Source organism: Microcebus murinus, chromosome 6, assembly GCF_040939455.1.
Source record: "Microcebus murinus isolate Inina chromosome 6, M.murinus_Inina_mat1.0, whole genome shotgun sequence".
Taxonomy (NCBI): Eukaryota; Metazoa; Chordata; class Mammalia; order Primates; family Cheirogaleidae; genus Microcebus; species Microcebus murinus.
In genome coordinates this window covers 42,290,146-42,310,665 of record NC_134109.1, presented here as the reverse complement: position 1 = coordinate 42,310,665, position 20,520 = coordinate 42,290,146, and the positions used below count along the sequence as shown (strand labels likewise).

The following is a 20,520-nucleotide window of genomic DNA, read 5'->3' as shown; positions in this document are numbered from 1 at the left end:
GATCCCACAAGACTAAGAGAGCATCACCTTTCATCTTCAGAATTTTCTCACACAGTTTCCCTTGAAAACATAATAGAAATTATATGAAAGAGGGAAGACAGTATATTTTAGTCAGGGTTCTTGGTTGCAAGCAGTTGACTCTGGCTGTAGTTAGCAGAAAAGAAACATAGTAAAAGGAAATTGGGAGAACTCTACAATTTAATAATAAAAAGACAAATAACCCAATGTAAGAAATGGGCAAAGGACCTAAATAAATATTCTCCAAGGAAGTTATACCAATGGCCAATAAACATAGAAAAAGATGCTCAGCATCATTAGCCATTAGAAAAATGCAAATGAAAACCTTAATGAGATACCACTTCATACCCACTAGGATGGGTAGAACTAAAAAGCCAGATGACAGGAGCTCACTAGGAGAAATCAGGTCCTTTTCCACTGCTGTTGGGAAACAAACAAATTAAAAGATCCACTACGCTTTTGTGTGCAATTTACATTAGGACTACAATGCAAATTGCTATAGACTTAGTTTGATTTTTGAGCAAGTTCATTTGATGCTGAAAGGTTGAAATTATAGGTTTGATTGCCATTAATGGTTTTATCATCAGCCACCTTATCTTCTATAACTTTACTCTGCAGTCTTACAAATTATTTCTCTGATACCAAGGAAAATCAGGTAAAAGAGTATATGGATTATTCATTATAAAGCCATCCTGACCTTGTGGGGAGATGGGGAGAGAAAATTCAGATTTTAGACCTTGCTGATGTGGGATTAGTCTTCAATAAAATGCAAATTGCCTATGTTTAATAATCTAAAGTGACTGGATAAATTTTATCCCTGAAGTCAATAATTTTACATTACTCTTCAATTTTTAAAACCTTATGAAATATTTGAAAAGACAGTTAACATAGTTGATAATTCCAATAATTAATGTCAATAGTTCAAACACTTTAGGATATGTTCCTGAGTGTAATAACATGTGTTAAAAATCATTGTAGATAAGTAAATCTTGAGTTTTCTTATTGAGGATTTATTTATAGCAGGACTTTCTTCTGCTTGGCTTTGGGTAACATTTCCGGCAGGAACATCACAGAAATAATGCTGTTTCCTTCTCACTGGAATAGACCGGGAAGCACACGGTGTTGGTTTGTCCCCTTACTGCTACTGTTATCTTTGGTCACGTGGCTGACATTGTGTCTGCCAGTTCTCACCACTGTAAAGTTACCATTTTTCCCTTTGTAATTAATCTATTTATAGGGAGATACCTCAGGACTATGTACATATTCTGTTACTCCAAAATTTTACCCTCTAGTTTTGGTATTCATTGATTGTTGTTAAGATACTTGCCCAAAGGTGATTTCTAATTCCATCATTTCTTCTGCAATTACTAGTTGACTTTCTATGGAAAGGCAAATGCATTCCTTCTCCCCTATTTATATCACTGTAGGTTCATGGATTCTTATTTATTCAATGAGTTACAAGCTATTATGATAATTATTTTGATGTTCAAGTTATCCCCGATTTGGCCAGTGGGAGCCCCTTTCTGCTGGCTCCCATGTCCTTCTGTCATGTCCCCGTCGCCCTTTGAGCATTTCTTTACTTTCTGGGACAAGATGTTTCAGACTAATTTTGTGCTTTAGCTACCCCAGCTACCCCAGCTCTGGAATAAGCCATTTCTCCAAGGATGCTAATTTATGTTTTAAGTGGAGGAAGGAATCTTGTATCTTATGCTGACTTTCCAAAATAATATTGGCAGATAAGACATAGAAGTTCCTTTAAAAACATTAGAAACACTTCAGTTGTTCTCTTATTCCCTAAGTTTCCTCTGTGTGCTTAGGGCTAGATGCTTCTAATATAAATGAAGTTTAACTCCAATTCACATTTCAAAAACAACATCAAAAAAATTGGTAGAAGCAGATAAATGCTGTAGATGTATAGAGATGAGCTAGAAACCTAGGGCTTGAGAAGAAAGTAGGATTTGAATAAATAGAAGCAGGGAGAATATTCAACTCATGGGTACAGAATAAGCAAAGGTAGAGTGCTAGGAATCAGCATGTCTTATTAGGAAATTTTGATGAGCCTGACTGTTCAGCGGTGATAATAATGTTGGCAATTAGTGGATGGGTAGGATCCAGTTTATTGGAAGTATGTATTCCAGGCTGACTGATTTAGACTTTATCCTATAGGCAATGAAGAGTCCTTATGTTTTGGGGGCTGTGTAGTCATAAAGAGTATGTTTTAGGAAATTTGATATGATGTGATATTGCAGAATAGATTGAAAAACAGAAGACAAGTTAGAAAACTGTTAAAAGAATTGGGTCTAAGGCAGTAGGAATATAAATCAAAAGGAATGAATAGATAGGAAAGGAATTTGGAAGGAAGAAATGATGTTAGTGTTTGAAATCTGGATTACTGGGAGAATGGGAAACTGAGAGAAATAGGAAATTTCTGATTTTTATAAGGGACAGAAAACAGAAATAAATTGCAAATAGAAACTCAAAGGAAAAACAGGTTTGATGATATCAAAATTTTTATTTAATTGCTTTTTCCTATAATGGTCGATTAAAAGCCATAGAAATACTCCATAACTTTTTATACAAAATAATATAGTTGAAAATCAATGACTTGGGACTATAGAAGGTCATAATCACTAGATATAGTACTGCTTGCTGAATTTTCTGTTAGAAATAGATATTTGGTAATAGCTTTAATTTTCATATTTTTAGATTTATAGTGAAATGGAAAGTGGTTTTGGCTTAATATGCTCTAGTATATTCAACCACACTACCAATCTCAAATCAGATCTCTGAATTGAGATCCAGATTCCTGATTGATTTAAAATATATGGCTCTTGTTGGTATTTGGTGGGTGGTGAGAAATTTGTTTATAAGTGTAGCATTTGATTCTTTTGGTGTTATTGAACTTCACATTCCCATCTCCCTCATTTAAAAAAACTATTATTGGCCGGGCGCGGTGGCTCACGCCTGTAATCCTAGCTCTCTGGGAGGCCGAGGCGGGCGGATTGCTCAAGGTCAGGAGTTCGAAACCAGCCTGAGCAAGAGCGAGACCCCGTCTCTACTATAAATAGAAAGAAATTAATTGGCCAACTAATATATACAAAAAAAAATTAGCCGGGCATGGTGGCGAATGCCTGTAGTCCCAGCTACTTGGGAGGCTGAGGCAGGAGGATTGCTTGAGCCAGGAGATTGAGGTTGCTGTGAGCTAGGCTGACGCCACGGCACTCACTCTAGCCTGGGCAACAAAGCGAGACTCTGTCTCAAAAAAAAAAAAAAAAAAAAAAAAAACTATTATTTTTAACTTCAACTTTGTCTAAGGAAAAAGCCATCACAAACTAAGAACTTTGCTGAACAAGAACTTAAAATCACCAAGTATGTGACAAAGACATTCTTTGCGATACATTGAGAGATAAGAGTAGAAGGAATCCAGACCTGCATATTCCAGCCCAAGTGAGAGTGAGTTTTCCTGAAGAAATATTTTGCCATTTAACTCATTGTTACAATTAAACATATTTAGATCTTATTCAGACCATCCTTCTTCACAGATACAGCAAGAGAATGACGTAGGTTTGTTATCTCTGTAGCTACTACCTTTTCAGGTTTTCTGAACTGGCTTGAATCCTAGCGGTTACATCTGAAGACTAACCCTCGTTCTATCCATAGGTCTGTTTATTTGTTTGTTAATAGGTTAACATATGAACTTCCTAATTAAAATCCGTTGAAAGAAATCATTACACGAAGTAATGTATTAGCCATATAATGTGTTGGGATAGTGCTGGGTGACTATCATAATTTCTGCTGGTACAGTTCATAAAAAGGAAAATAAAGTTAGTTCTTTTTGTTGGGAAAGAAGATTTCATGTTATCTGTGTTTGCAGGCTTTCTGGCTCATATGCTGGAGGAATCCTTGCTGCGGGGGTGTTTTCATTTTCTCGTCTAACATGGCAGTGGTCCATTGCAGCAGAGGTTTTTAGCTTAAACAATCTGTTTGTGGGGCTGCTTATGGCTCTTACTGTACATTTTGAGGAGGCGGCATCTGCAAAGGAGAGATCAAAGGTAACCTATTTTGATCAAAGTGAAATCGTTTATTTGTTTTAATTTTTAGACAGATGCTGTATTTCTTTTTAACTTTCGCTTAAATACTGTTTGTCTATGCTGATTACTGTCAAGGTAATCTAGGCGTGTTGCGAGAGAAAATGTTCTCAGTTTTTTTCTTGTGGATGGAACCATGATAGCCCTTATAAAACATAAAAACTTTTTTTTGCCCTCGGAGTTCAGAAGTTTTTTGGAGATTAAGGGGATTATGAAATTCCTTTGTGTTGCATGGGAAAGATAGGCTTTTGTTGTGTGTGTGTTATCATAAGGTGCCAAGCTCTAGACTGACCCCCCTTAAATTATGATATACTGACTCACTCCCTAGTTGCCAAAAAAAAGTCAAATTTGTAATTTTTTTAACTAAAACGAGAGGATCAAATGTAGATATGAAGTAGTTCAGAAGAGATTACAGTGAATTTTAAGGCAGACATTATTGTCAGAATAATTTGAAATGTGAAAGAATCCTATCTTCTAAGAGCTTACAGTCTGTACATTGAAAGATGCTAAAACAGCTTAGTATAGGCAGCCTTGTGTCATTAAAGAATAGAAACAAAAGAACATCATGGTTTATCTATGATTCCCATAAATAGATCTGTGATGCTATTAAAGATCTTTTTTTTTTTTTTTTGCTTAAAAAATTTCTGTTTATGTTAAAGAAGAATTCTTCAATACATTTGTTAAAGAGTGGTAAGGCAGACTTGATTCCAGTTGAGGTATAGGGGCTACTGCAGTAGGGTTTTGTACTAGGGGAGAGAGGTCGGGATCAACTTTAAATATAACACGGAAGAGTGAGAATTTATAGCCAAAGATCAGGATGTGGGTCAGTGGGTAGGAAATCATTGAGAGGAAACATCAGGGGTAAAGGGAAATTCTGGGTAACCAACTGAACTGGATCCTTGCTGAAGGCAGACCAGAGAGATCAGACATCACCCAGGGAACCCATCACCCAGGAGGATGAGCAACCTGATCAGATATCGAGTGTGATCACATGTTGAGGGTGGAAGGTTCTGGCAAAACTGACTTAGTAGGATTCTTGCTAAAACTGGACAATGCAGAGATAAACATGGAAACCCAAAAGTCAGGGCCTAGTTGTAGAGACAGTTCAGAGGAACTTGACTAGAGTTTGTTGAAAGAGATACTCTTTGTCAATTATAAAACTAACACATGTTAAAAAAAAAAAATAAAAACACCACTGTGAAATAACCAGGGTTCTAATTGATAAAAGGTGCTATATTTCATTTATTTAATAGGAGAAAAAGTAAAACAATTACTGAACTTCAGTTATAGATTTTACTTGAATAAGAATTATGTAATACCCTATTATTGTTAGAACTTATCTAGTCATCATACAGGACTTTCTAAAAGTCAGTTTGAAGACAATTATTTAAGTTCAAACTGCAATTACTTGATGTCAAAAATATTAACAAAAATAATGGTGATAAATATTAGTGACTGTTAAAAGTATATAATTAATTGCATCTGAGGGGTTGATTTTAACCTGATCTATAATACAAATGCTTGGTTTTAATATAAAAATTGGCATTTTGTATTTACTTAGAGTACTGGTGAATTTTTAACTTAGATTTTTTTCTTTTATTTATTTTCAGATAGCTAAAATTGGTGCTTTCTGCTGTGGCCTTAGCTTATGTAATCAGCACACAATAGTGCTCTATATTTTGTGCATAATACCTTGGATTCTCGTTCGACTTTTAAAAGAGAAGGTAGGTTTGTGAATTTTGCAAAAATTAAAATTCATAATATTTTACTTAGATCTTATATGACATTTGTATCATCAGAAAACATGAAGGTTTAATTTTTCTTGGGTTTCATGGAGAGCATAAATAACCTTGGGCCCTACCAATATTGACTGAAAAAAATAGGATTTACAAAAATTATGCAGTATTGATTGCAGTGGCATCTGGCCTGTTTCATAGTTTCATGATTCTGAATAGCACCTCGATGAAAATAGGCTGAAAGGACTTAAAGCAACAACATGGAATTTCCTTAATTGTTTTACTATACATTCTAAGACACAGAGTGGTGCGCTGGTAACACTCCATTCATTCAGCGCTTTGTCGAGTCCCTGCTCTGTGCCATAGGCCTGCTCCAGGTGCTGGAGACTTAGCTCTCAACACAGCAGCCAACATCCCTGCTATTATGAGCTAAATAATAAAATCTCTGCTACATAGCACTCCTATTTTCTCAGAATCTATGTCCCTAGAATCAAAAATGATTTATTTTCATTTCTTCTTTCTCTGAAAGAAAACATGATTGTTAATTAAAATGGCAGGAAAAAGCAACATAGGAAAATTGCTTCATTAGGCATTGGGAGATATAGGTACCCAGAGGTTAAAATAGTCTGTATACAAAGCCAGTGCTGGAGTCATTTTACTTTATTTATTGTTTGTGAACAAACTCAGCTTTATTTGCCATTTTATTATTTGTTAATTATATAATTAAATTATAATAGAAAACATACAAAGCAAATAAAATTAGTATATAGAAATAGGGTCATAATTATACCCAAGCTTTTAGATAACCGTATTTACTGTACTTGAACACATTTTGGTTCTGAGCTTCTTAACAGCAAAGCAAAAAGGATAACATAAAGATTATAAAATTCTTATTATGTGATTAAAAAGTAAATAAAAAGGGAAATATAACAGTTGACTGGAAAGAGCAACTTTTCCTTGGAACTGAATTCTGTGAAGTCAGTCATGTAAGTCCTTATGTAAGGGATATAAAACAAGCAGTGTCTTTAACACTGATTTTATAGAGTATACAGAAAGTTCTTTATATGGTCTTTTATTATATAAACGCTTGATTTAAAAATGGAGATATGAACTATAACTCAGTGAAACTTTTCTATGGAATATAACCCTGGGGAGGCCCAAATATTTGTCTTGTGAACCAATGGATGCACAGATGGGGGTAGATGGACACCATGTCCCACTCTAGTATTGGTCATCTTTGCCAGGCTTCAGACCTGAACAGACATCAGACAGGTGCATTCTCTCAAAAAGACCTAAAAAGCACATATTTCATGTTCGTTGACTAAAAGGAAAACCATATACTTTCTATAAAGCATGCAGGACTCAGTTGACAGTTTGGGAGCCTGAACTAAGGGGCTTGTTTGCCCTGTGCTGAGGTGAGCTACCAGTGAATGATGAGATTTTGAGAACTGTGGCTCTTCAACAGACCTTCATTTCCATTATTTAAATAGCCGAGGCTAGAAAATAAGGTCTGACAATGAAGTGGCAGGATGGTTGGATTTGAGGCAGAGCAGGAAGTCCTGCATGAGGTGGTTTCAGCCCTGCCTGTGCACTTAAATTATCTGGGAAGCATTACAAAACTGTGTATTTGTGTGTGTATGTACGCATTGGTACATATATATGTACACACCTATATAGTAAGTATGTATGTATATGTATGTGTGATTATTTGGGGATGTGATCCACCCCAAAATAATTCTGATAGAATTGATCTGGGGTGAGGCCCAGACATCACTATTTTTTAAAAGCTGCCCCAGGTGATTCTAATGTGCAGCTAGGACTAAGAACCACTCCCAACTCTCAGTAATAGCTGTCTCCCTGTTTATTTTTCACACAAAAAGAAAATTCTGCAGCAAGTTCATCTTACCATTCTAAATTCACCTTCATAATATACAGGAACTGCCAAAATAAACATTTACTTTCTTTAAAATCACTTTTAAGAATAGCAAAGGCATATTGTTAGATTAGTTATTTCTTATACTCTTTTCATGCCATCATTTTTTATGCATCTCATTACTGCTATGGAAATCTCAAATGAAATCAGTACTATAATAAAACACTTCATTTCCAATTAAGATGTTTATTTGAAAATACTAATATAAATCAGCTGCTTGTTCTACTTCTGGCGAATGCAAACCTTGCTTCTTATTTTCATCCTCATTTCAAGAGAAATATGGATTTCTCTTTTTCGTAAAGAAAAAACTGGCAATCTGCAAATACGATATTTATAAGAGATGCCTTTCCAAGTTACTAAAGCAACTTGGTATCTTGGTTCAAATACTGGAATTGGTTCAATAGACCAGAATTCATACTCTTTTGGACTTCGTCTTTATAAAACTTTGTACATACTGTCCTCTTTTAGAAGTGTACAGATGAGAAATATATTCCCCCAAATAAGGTATATCAGGCAACATTGTTACATATAACAACAAATTTCCCTTAGTACTCTATCCTATATGTAAATTGAGGGGAAAAAGCATTTGGATGAGCTTAGAGGTTATGTAAAAGCTAGCTTCATTTGTGCCAAACATGTCTATGAAATGTCCAGAACTCTTGTTGAAAGACTTATATTGTCAATGTATAATCATAATAAAGTAACATCCTGATGATGATGATGAAGTGAATTGGTGTTAGAATAGTATTTCAGGCATATTCAAAATCAGCCAAACAACACTTAATCACTTCCTACTGGGTTATCTCAGCTATGCGATGCTGCATGTCATGACATGGTTTTAAATGTAAGAGATATAATAAACATGATACTCGTGAGTCTTTGCTAATATTATTTGCTTCACTCAGATTTCACCTGCCATGCAAAGGAGTTCAGGCGGATGCAATTTTCTAGTAATCCACAGTAATCAGAAGGTTTAACATAGTATTCTGTGGTGACTTAATATAAATTGAGAGATCAGCTCTGAGTAAACACATTTGATGTTTTCCTTGATGTATTCTTGAAGTTCCAGGATGAATCGACTAAAATAAACATTGTTCTACAACCCAATGTGCTCTGCTGCAGGAACTCTCCCTGGGCTTTCTGCTGAGGTTGGGTCTGTACTTCTCTGCTGGTTTGCTGCCTTATGTCTACCTTCCTATCTCATCCTACCTCAACCAAGCCCGGTGGACCTGGGGAGACCAGACAACACTGCTAGGATTTTTGACGCATTTTCTCAGGGAAGAATATGGAACATTCAGCCTGGTAAATTTATGTTTAAATCCCTTCTTAGGAAATAAGTGGCAAAACTTCAGTGCTCTGCCTGGGCCTTGATGGGAAAACAAAAACAAAAACAATTAGTATTTGTTAATGACAATGGATAGAATTTTCATTTCAGTTATTTATGTAACTGACTTTCTCTTTTGAAATGTGGCCTTTGACATAATAGAAAAAAATTAGAATCCCTTGACTTGACATCCATCCTACTGTTGTATATCCTAAATATACTTTTCAGGAAAGCAAGCATTAAAAAGAGTCTGCCATATCTGCAGTTGAAGCATTTCAGTCCTGTTAGCACTGAGTACCACTGTGGGCACTTAAGTTGTGAAGAAAAATATTTGGAAAAGATTAAAGGGGGAAAAAAATCAAATTTTTAAATTTACCTTAACAAAATCACTTTTTTTATATATATATGTGTGTGTGTGTATGTGTGTACATATATATACATATATATATTTGATGAGCAGTGTTCATGTTAGTATTTAGTTTCAGAAATCTGTAAATGCTTCATAATTTGAGTTCACTAATGGAAACAGTGTGCCCTAAAGAGATTCAAAAGGCCTTACTTTCCCTAAGATATATATTAAATGTAGTTGCATTAAAGGTTATCTGAAAAATGAAAGGATAAACAGAAGATTTTTTATTTTATTATAGATGTTATATCAAGTTATTCTTTCATGGTTTGTGTTTTTTGTGTTCTACTTAAGAAGGCAAGTCTCAGAAGAGTACATGGTATATGATACTATTTATACAGAATTCTAAACCATGCAAAAACTAAACAATCTATTGTTCAAGGGCACATACAAAAGTAGCAAAACAATATATTTATAAAAAGGGGAATAATTAACACCAAATTCAAGGTAGTAGTTACCACTGGGGGATAAGGAAGAAGAGGCCTATGAGGGCTTGGTGAAATGTTATTGATGAGGTTTTATTTTTTAAATGAATGGTAGGTCTGTAGATTTTTTAAAAACTCTTTTATCCCTTAAATATACACCATATATATTTTTTACATATAGCTGTTATTTCATAATAAAATAGATTAATAAAAGGATAATTATAATTATTTTGACTTAGGAGTTTGACACTTTAAATTCATATTTTGCTTTACTTATATTGGTTATTTCATAAAAATATTTTCTGAGGGCCATTTCAGATTTGAAATTTGTATAAATCACACAGAATTATGAAATTATAGACTATCAGGTTGTAATGAACTTTAATCAGAGTGTCTGAAGAGCTTAAAGAGAGTCTATAACAGAAATGTAAAAAGACTATTAATTCATTAATGTGTTAATTATTCATACTGGAATAGTTTAACTGATTTTTAGCCAACTATTATTTCTAAAATTTTTCCTAAATGATGTCCAAGTTAGTTTACGGTGACTTCTTTTTTTTTTTTTTTGAGACAGAGTCTCGCTTTGTTGCCCAGGCTAGAGTGAGTGCCGTGGCATCAGCCTAGCTCACAGCAACCTCAAACTCCTGGGCTCAAGCAATCCTGCTGCCTCAGCCTCCCGAGTAGCTGGGACTACAGGCATGTGCCACCACGCCCGGCTAATTTTTTTTTCTATATATTTTAGTTGGCCAATTAATTTCTTTCTATTTATAGTAGAGACGGGTCTCGCTCTTGCTCAGGCTGGTTTCGAACGCCTGACCTCGAACAATCCGCCCGTCTCAGCCTCCCAGAGTGCTAGGATTATAGGCGTGAGCCACCGCGCCCGGCCAACGGTGACTTCTTTTTAAAAATTCAATAATGCTCTGAAGTAAAGACTTTGAATGAAGAGAGTTGTTGCATTGTACATTTAAAATTTATATCTTTTAAATCAGATCATTAAAATATGGTAGGCTAATAAAGCTTCAGTTTAATGCTTGTGCAAATAAACTTTTCTCTTTTTTGTTTAGGCCAAATCTGAAATAGGATCAAGTATGTCTAAAATGTTGCTGTGAGTATGAAATATTTAAACTATTTTTAAATGAACTCTCTATTCCTTTAAAATTTTTAGGGATTTCTGAGTTCATCTCTTTGTGAAGTATGTCTGAGAAGTAGTTTTCACCTCTACAGTTAACAATTGTTTGTATATACGGTTGTCCCTCAATATTTGTGGGGAATTGGTTCCAGGACCTCCCAGGGATACCAAAATCTGGAGATACAGATTCTCAAATCTCTGATATAAAATGGGGTAGTATAAGTATATAGCCTACACACATCCCTCCTATATACTTTCAGTTATCTCTAGATTACTTATAAAACCTAATACAATGTAAATGCTGTGTAAATAGTTGTTATAATATATTGTTTAGGTAATAATGACAAGAAAAAAAGCCTTCATATGTTTAGTATAGATGCAGTTTTTTTTCCTGAGTATTTCTGATCCAAAGTTGGTTTACTCCATGGAGGCAGAACCCATGGCTACAGAGAGCCAACCATACTATGAAATATTCTAGCATTTCCTTTAATAAGATAAAGCTTAAAGTGAGCAATAAATATAACAGTGAATGACTGGGCATGGTGGCTCACGCCTGTAATCCTAGCACTCTGGGAGGCCAAGGTGGGAGGATAACTTGAGCTTAGGTGTTTGAGATCGGCCTGAGCAAGAGTGAGACCCCATCTCTAACCAAGCAGAAAAAAAAAAATTAAAAAGAAATAAGATAAAAAAATTAAAAAGAAAAAATACAACAGTTAATGAGAATATTAGACTACATAGAGCATTTATAAAACTGTAATGTTTCAACTTTCAATTAGCTTCAAAATTACCCAATGTAATGTTGCTTTATAAATGATTTGTTCTTTGTTCTTGTTTTTTATTGTCCTTCTTTTGGAGACATTTTGTAACATTGTATTTAGCACAATTTGAACAATTACTGTCTTGTTATTTTGGTTTTTAATTCTTCAGAGCTTAATGTCTTTAATGTCTCCTATGACTTTCTTTAGGCTGTCCTTGTCTGAGCTCTATTTTTGACTTACATCTTTTTAACATCCAACCTTATTAGAGCCAGCTTAAAGCAAATATATTTTGATCTATATTATCCAATAGGATTCTTTGAAAAATGAGTTAATATTTGCTTTAAAATCTTCACAGATTAAGACAACTTGAAAAATATTCATACCAACTTGAAAAATACCCATACTAATTATAATATTCTCAATATAAAATTTTGGAAGAAAAGGTGTCCTTAACACTAAAGGGATCTCCTAACTAATGACTAATTTGTAACTCTTGGGGCTATTTTAAAAAACTATGGGGAGAATATTTCAACCTTTTGTGTAAGGCAGTTCATGGGTTCTTATAATTTCTTTCTTGTTTACTTACTTATTTGCTTCCTTCGACCCATCCTTTCTTCTTTTCTTTTTAAACAAGTTTTGTTTCCTATTCCAAAAAGAAGTACATAACCGTTAGAGAAAATTTAGAAAATACAAGTAAGTAAAAATAAGAAAATTATAGCTCTCTGGGAGGCCGAGGCGGGCGGATTGCTCGAGGTCAGGAGTTCGAAACCAGCCTGAGCAAGAGCGAGACCCCGTCTCTACTATAAATAGAAAGAAATTAATTGGCTAACTAATATATATATATATATATATATATATATATATATATATATATATAAATTAGCCGGGCATGGTGGCGCATGCCTGTAGTCCCAGCTACTTGGGAGGCTGAGGCAGAAGGATTGCTTGAGCCAGGAGATTGAGGTTGCTGTGAGCTAGGCTGACGCCATGGCACTCACTCTAGCCTAGGCAATAAGAGCGAGACTCTGTCTCAAAAAAAAAAAAAAAGAAAATTAAAATTACCTATAATTCCAACATATAACAGAAAATCACAATTATTAATCTGTTGACATTTTTGTCTGTATCTTTCCACTTTTTTATATTTTTGCTTTAAAAAATAGGATCATACTATACATATTGTTTTATTAGCCTGCTGCTTTTCACTTTACCTTACATCTTGAAAATATTTCCCTGACATTAATTATTTTTACATAAACTTTTGATGGTTCTCACAATTGATTTAAAATAATTATTTTTATGTATGAGACTTTTGTGACTCCTTTTTCTTTTTTAGGGGGGAGAAGGTAGCAAGAAGCTTAGTTTCCTTTAAAAGATAAAGACAGCCTTTTCAACATCTCTGAGCTTTCATTTTATTCTGCTTTACTCAATGCAGAAAGACTCACTGCCTGCTGTTTTCTACCTACCTTCCAGAGGTTGTTATAACATTAACAAATATATTGCCTTAACAAATCCCACACAGACTCCAAAGAACTCTCAAGAGTAATCCATACATTTAACTTTTATTAGTTTGCACATAAAAGTCATCTATTGTGAGACTTAAAGGCTTCCTTTACATTAAAATAATAGTAGGTCGTATACCCAGAAAAAAAGGCTTGACAAAAGTGATGACCACTCACACCCATGCTATTTGTTCAAACCAAATCATCATGTAGAATGGAGGCATAATCCTCTGAGGGAGAATTTCTAGTCTTTAATTGTTTCAGGTGGACAGAAGTGTTGAAAAAGGCAACTCATAATTAACTTACGAGAAAATCCTTCAAAATGATGGAACCTAATCATCTACCCTTTTCCAGTCAAGCAAATTAAATTCTTTCCCCATGCATATCTCCAAATTGCAATCCTGTACAAGGAAATTATTGAATCTAACCTTAGGCAGTGACCATCTTTTGGAGCTTACATTTAAGCAACAGATTTTGAAGAATTAATTTTGAGACTGACTTCATTCCTTTTGAAGAATGGTTTGAAATGGGCCTCATGCTGGAATCAATTTTTCAAGTGTATTTGAAAATAAGTAAGGATATCTGCTCATAGTAGATGAGTCTCCATTAGTAAAATACACATTGTATGGTTTCCATAATTAGGGCATCACATTTTCTCCAGTAAAATTGCCAGTAGGGAGAAGAAAGTTCTTTGAGATAGTGTAGAGAATTGTTTCTATTTTAAAAATCAGAGACTACTAGAGCAGAAGCTATTTTAGAACTCAGATAACCTCTGAAAAGGCTTATTAGTTAATGGAAGAATTTAGTTTAATCATAAGGAAAAAAAGAATACATTTCTCTGAAATTGCTTAAATGTTTTTCAAACCAAATAATATAGAAAACAAGGAAGCCTTTTAAAGAAGATTACCCAAAAAAGGAATGGTTGGAGATCACCTCTATTAGGCTTTGTTTCCTTCATGATTGGATGTCCAAAAAGCTATTGGAATTTTGTTTTGATTTGCTAAATCACTGGAGGCCATGTCTACACTGCCAACAGAAGAAAGTTAAAAAACTCATTTCAAACAACTTCTTATCAAACCAGTCAGGGATATTCTATATAGCATACCTATATCAAAAATACAGAAGAGGCCAGGCAGGGCGGCTCATGCCTATAATCCTAGCACTTTGGGAGACTGAGGTGGCAGAATTGCTTGAAGCCAAGAGTTGGAGACCAGCCTGAGCAAGAGTGAAATCCCATCTCTACAAAAAAACAGAAAATTTAGTTAGATGTGGTGCATGCACCTGTAGTCCCAGCTACTCGGGAGGCTGAGGCAGGAGGATCGCTTGAGCCCAAGGGTTTGAGGTTGCTGTGAGCTAGGCTGACGCCACCACACTCCAGCCCAGGTCACAGAGCAAGACTCTGTCTGCAAAAGACAAAACAAAACAAAACAAAAAATACAGAAGAATTATTTGTTCTGATCTTATCCCAAATTGTGTAAGTTGGTAACTAAACGTTACAATTGGAAGACATCTTAGAACTATACCTCTTTCTATGGTACTTTTTCTCCCAAATTTAAAAGAAGAAAAAACGATTTTGAAATCTGACCCTAGCCTTTACAGTTGTAATCAAATGTATTCTACAAAGAATATTTTATTTGGAATTAACCTAATTTGTTTTCTGCCGACAATAAGTTAGGTTGTTTTTTTGCAGTTCTCAAGTAACAAATATGAGGACCGAACTCTCATTCAACATCCAAGCCCTCGCAATTTGGGCAAATATATGTTTAGCAAGAAAGTGAGTAATAGAATTTCTTTTCATGCTATTTTTCCCATGTTCATGAACTGAATTAATGTTTTCGGTATGTCATTGTAGAATATTGTTGGTATTATTTTATACCCCAAATAAATGACTCTCCTAACTACTTCTATTAGGACAAATTTTATATATTGCTTTCTTACTAGCTTTTCTTTTCTGATTATAAATCAGTGATTTCAAAAAGACTGAGCAGTATATTAACAGTCTAAGTAATCAATCATTTGATGTCCTAAACTTCAGGTTTGATCTCTTTCTGTGCCCATTAACTGATTATTATTATTGATTTGAAAAAGAAGCAATTATTAAAATTCCTCTGATGATAAAAGAAGGCCTAAAAACTACAGACTCCATAACTTTTTTATTCATTTACTATCTGGTGTGTTGAATGTATGTATTTTTATGTAAATGGATATTTGTACATGCATCTACAGTTTTGTTTGCTCAATAAACATTATATTGTGAGGATTTTCCCATACCATAAAAATACTTAAAAATCATTTAAATGTGTATATAATAGTCTAACCTGTAGCCACAGGAGAATGAATTTAAATGTTCTTCTACTTAAGAATCTTTAGATTGCTTCCACTTTTTCTACTATTATAAGTAGTACTAAATCATTTTTATGAATTCTTCTTTGCACTTCTGGTTATTGCTTAAAGATTTATGCCTACATGTCAAATAACTGAGTCAATGATTATGATTATTTTTAAGACTCTTGATATAAATATTATCAAATTAACTTTTCTGAAAGATTATACTAACATACATTGTCATACTACTGCATTCATACAAATGTTGAGATTTGCCATTTTTTAAATCTTTATTATTTCAAGCATGAAAATATTTTTATTTTGCATGTTTGATTACTTCTTAAATTTAACAAGATTAATAACTTGTATTTCTTCTGTGAATTTTAACTTTATATCCTTTGCTGCTTAATTCCAAGTTAAGTTTTCTACTATATGTAGTTCAAGTTTATTACTACATTTTAGTTATGTGTTTTAACTCAGATTCTAAAAACTGAGATCTTTCCTGGTTCCTTGTTTAAAATGAAAAGTTTTATAGATCCAAATATTTTTTCTAATAATTTAAAGCTATGTAATATTGTTATTGATATTCATGTACATAATTAATTTTGGACATATTTTTATTTATAGGGACAGACAGAATCCATCATTAGTATGGCTTTTTACTGGAATGTTTTGCATTTATTCATTGTTCTTTGCCTGGAGGGCAAATTTAGATATTTCGAACCCACTTTTCATGGGTGTGGTAAGTTTCACTTAGATATATCCTTTGACCAGGAAGTTTGTGAAGAATGTACAAGCTTGTCTTTCATCAATCTTGTAAAATAGAAAATTATTTTGAAATAGTTAAAATTATATATACATTTTTATAAATCAAAAGTTAAATTATTAAGCTAGTACAGCTAAGACCTCTTTTTAGAAAAAAAAAAAAGCAAAATGTTAAAATGGTACTTAAATAGAGAAACAAATGTAAAGTAGATTTAAGTTAGTCATTTTTGTGTATGTGCTTGCAAATATAGGTATATCTGCATTTCTCCTGGAATCCTTTTAAAAAATAGCAAAAGAAGTATGGGTTGTAATTGGAGTGTTTGCCACCATATTCCCTTATTTCTTACCTCACCAATCCCAGGCCTGTGCAAAAGAGCAACCGTGTTTCTGTTTTCTCTGGCAGCCATCACTGAGATTAGAGTATTTCTTCTCCTTATAATAGAAACTCTGTAAACGTAGACAGCTCTTTTCTGACAGCTGAAACCAAGTGGTCTTTGTGTGTGTATGTGTGTGTGTGTGTGTGTGTGTGTGTGTGTTTGAGAAGCCTAATAATAATAATACCCTACTTGATCAATTGATTGAGAAGGAAGATCAACCAGTATGACAAGTGGGAAAATCACCTTTATTACTGATAACACTGAGATTGGAGGATGTGGCTTATATCTGTGGACAAGAGGGCTTCATACTGCATCCCAGAATGGACAGGCTTCCCCACTCATCAGAGGCAGTGCTGCACAGGCCTCTCCCACCTCACCCCTACCCCACTGGTGCCGCAGGGACAGACTCTGCCCCTGGACAAGTGCTTCCTGTCGGCAGCTCACTTCCAAGAGAAAGGGAGGGGGAGAGAGAGGGCTATGCAGGCTCTGCCCCAGCTCCCAAACTCCACAGGCAGATGAGTCCCTGGGTGGTATAGCAGGAAACAAGTGAGGGGTAGAGAGAAGCCAGGACTATTATACTAGTGGAGCTTCTCCACATGAAGGAAACATTAGGAGTAATAAAAAAACATTTCTCTACCTCCTCCACCCTGTATATTGCTGGAGTTCAAGACCAAGGCCACAGTATTGAAATGAGTGTGTGGATCCAGTAAGGGAGATGCACATGTCAAACTGGGAAAGGAATGTTTGAAAATTGAGAAAGAAAGTGGTCTGGGCTTGGACTGGGGAAGTCAGTTAACAAGACCTGAATGTCAGCAGCCACAAGCAACTAGGTATATGCAATATATTTTTAAAAATATGTAAGTACCTGATTGATTGCATAAACTAGTCAACTGGGCGTACTGTTTGTGTGCCTCTTTTCACAGGTGGAACGATTCTGGATGCAGAGCAATGCGGTGGTGGCTGTCCTGGCTGGCGTTGGTTTGGCTGCCCTTGCATCTGAGAGTAACAGAGTGCTGAACAGCCATGGGCCTCAGTGCTTGGAGTGGCTCTCAGCAGCTCTTTTTGTAGTTTACCAAATATATTCTAATTATAGGTAACACGTGGCTATTTTTATGAAAAGAAGTATTCAAGCCAGAGATACCTGGATGTTTAGATTCTAGGACTTTATTTCATTTTTAACTTCAAGACTCAAAGTGAGACCACCTGGTTGAATGCATTAGTGCCAGAATCAGAGCATTGGTGATGTGTGGTTTCAGGCCATTGCAAACAAGGGTTTGGGTGGTGCATGTAGACTATTTGTATATTTTTCTCTAAAGAACCCTAGAGAAACTTTGTAGAATCTGTAGTATATGTAAAATTCCATGCTGTAAAATACCACTCAGATGGAGAGTAAAAGCTTTGTATGGTTTTTTTGTATGCTCTAAAACAATTCACTTTATGCTTCCAAGATTTTATCTTTTGTGTAATATCTGGTCTTTATCCAGTTTACCCTATAGTTGTGAATATTAATTATTTCTAAATTAAGTTCTAAAAGTTTCTTAACTCCTATGTATTATTAGAATTATATGTATTTTTCAAAATCTGTTTAATGACCATTATAATGAAAATCTCAGTCTAACATAAAAGATATCCAGGTCTTATAAATGCTAGTTCATTTATTTCTAGCAATATCAAATACATGTTACAGAATTATAAAAGTCCCTTAGAATTTTGCTAGTGAGATTTGACTGAAATTATTTTAAAAGATTAAATTCCCTTTCAACTTAACTTTAAAACCCATTATTCTTTACAATACTGGGGTGGAGTTCATGTTAGGAAGGCCATCAGGAGGCCTTGAGAGAAGGGGCTGCATGTTCCAGACATATCTCCATTGCTACACGCTCAAGGGGAGCTCACCAAACCCCCAGCACGGTTACTAAACTTTTTTTTAAATCCCAATCCTTCTCCTCCTGACTCATCAGGGCACTCCGGGTCCAACACCAGGCATGCTTGCATAGATTGGGTGGTTTGTATCTTATTTTGATTTTTTTTTATTTGCCCCAGGGGAATAGAATAGATAGCAAGTTTGATGGGTGGTAAAATGTGAGTCATCACTCTGCAAAATAGGGAATCATAATAGGAAATAGTAATTATTATTTACATCGATTACAAAGGCAGGGATAATACTGTCTTCCTAGAAGTGTTTATTTGCTTTGTGATGCCAACTCAGTGTTTCAACTTTAGTCTGTTTCTCAGCTCCGTCAAATAGAATGGACCTGATAATAGCAAGGAAGGATGTTGCTTGTCTCATTTTTTATGCTTTTATTCTCTTACAATCTTTTTCTTTTTTCATAGAAAGCTCTCAGAATTCATGCCAGTCTTTTTTGCCATTGTTTTGGGAGTTTTAGGGGAATGGGGTGGCTTTTTTGTTTGTTTGTTTTGTTTTGAAGTTAGAAAGTCCACTTCATTCTTGAAAAGAGCTGTACTGCTGTCGCTAGCAATAGCAAATAGTGCTTACAGAGAAGTAAACAAAAAACTCTTCTTCTTTTCCCTTCCTTCTCTTCTCATTGGTCTCAACCCTAGTGATTTCTCAGTCTCCAAAGGGAGAGAGGAACACATGAGGCCTGTGGTTCAGGGGAGTAGTGGAAACCTCTGCATGCAAGAAAGTCATACAAATGTCATACAAATTTATGTCAGAAATTGGCAGATTTCCTTTTGCATTTCTGAAGGTTCCTTTGCATAAGTGGAATTAACATAAAATTACCTTAAATTCCAAGAGGAATCAGAAACATTTTCAAAATTTTACTTTTGAAAAGTAAAATTGGATTGCTTTTAGGGAAGAAGAAAGGACTTATTCTTAAGCACTGATTCCCTTTTCATGAAAATGCTTATAAATTCCATAGGTAAGCAGTAGACTGATTGTTTTTCAGTTGCATCCTTGTTTATCAGATGCTAGTGTTCTCCTTTCAAATATATGCATCCTTTTAGAATACTTTGAAACACTAAATGTTGATTAAATGATGGGAAAGGAACGGCATAGAAAATAAGCCCAGTCTTATTAAAACTGTAGCAAAGTGTTGCTATTTTAATGTTTTTTGATCCTTTTATTTAGCATTTGTGACCAAAGGACCAACTATGTGATCGATAAATTTGCAAAGAACCTTCTAGCCTCTATGCCTCGTGATGCAATTATCTTACTCAGAGGAGATTTGCCAGGGAATTCCCTCCGTTACATGCATTACTGTGAGGGGTTGAGGCCAGATGTTTCATTAGTGGATCAGGAAGTAAGTATATGAAAAATGTACTTAAAATATAGCAAGTATTTTGAAACATGTTTTTGAAAATACTGTCTTTTTTTTTTTTTAAATAGCAGATGGGTCCAGTTTTCATGATCACTCTTAGAGAGAATATATATCACATTCTTTTGTTTAACTAATAGAATGAATCATATGAATTACTTTTTTCTCATTTAAACTGAATGAGTTAAGAATTAATGTGTTTCATGTTAGATTCAAATAATATTTTAGGTCTCTAGTTCATGTGGCAAACCATGAAAATGTTTATTGTATTGTAAATTTATTTTTAAATTGTTCTTTTACATTCAGCCAACTCAACCATGCAAATTAATACTGTCCACTGATCCAGGGATTAAAATAAATTAGATTTAATATAAAATAAATCATACTGAGAGTGGGTAAACATTTCACTCAAAATAAAAATTATTAACTATAATTCTGCTATAGAATGTTTATATAAAC

General features: G+C 34.6%; 1 protein-coding gene across 1 annotated transcript in view; it reads left to right on the top strand.

Moving 5' to 3' along the window:
* The window catches only part of TMEM260 (transmembrane protein 260), a 56,490-nt gene that overhangs the window by 19,906 nt on the left and 16,064 nt on the right, over positions 1 to 20,520 (top strand). Inside the window, exons 4-11 of the mRNA XM_012785605.3 lie at positions 3,893 to 4,070; positions 5,717 to 5,830; positions 8,898 to 9,077; positions 10,995 to 11,035; positions 15,007 to 15,090; positions 16,269 to 16,383; positions 17,707 to 17,876; positions 19,875 to 20,046. Coding sequence (XP_012641059.2) covers positions 3,893 to 4,070; positions 5,717 to 5,830; positions 8,898 to 9,077; positions 10,995 to 11,035; positions 15,007 to 15,090; positions 16,269 to 16,383; positions 17,707 to 17,876; positions 19,875 to 20,046 — 1,054 coding nt within the window. The remainder of the gene's footprint in view (positions 1 to 3,892; positions 4,071 to 5,716; positions 5,831 to 8,897; positions 9,078 to 10,994; positions 11,036 to 15,006; positions 15,091 to 16,268; positions 16,384 to 17,706; positions 17,877 to 19,874; positions 20,047 to 20,520) is intronic.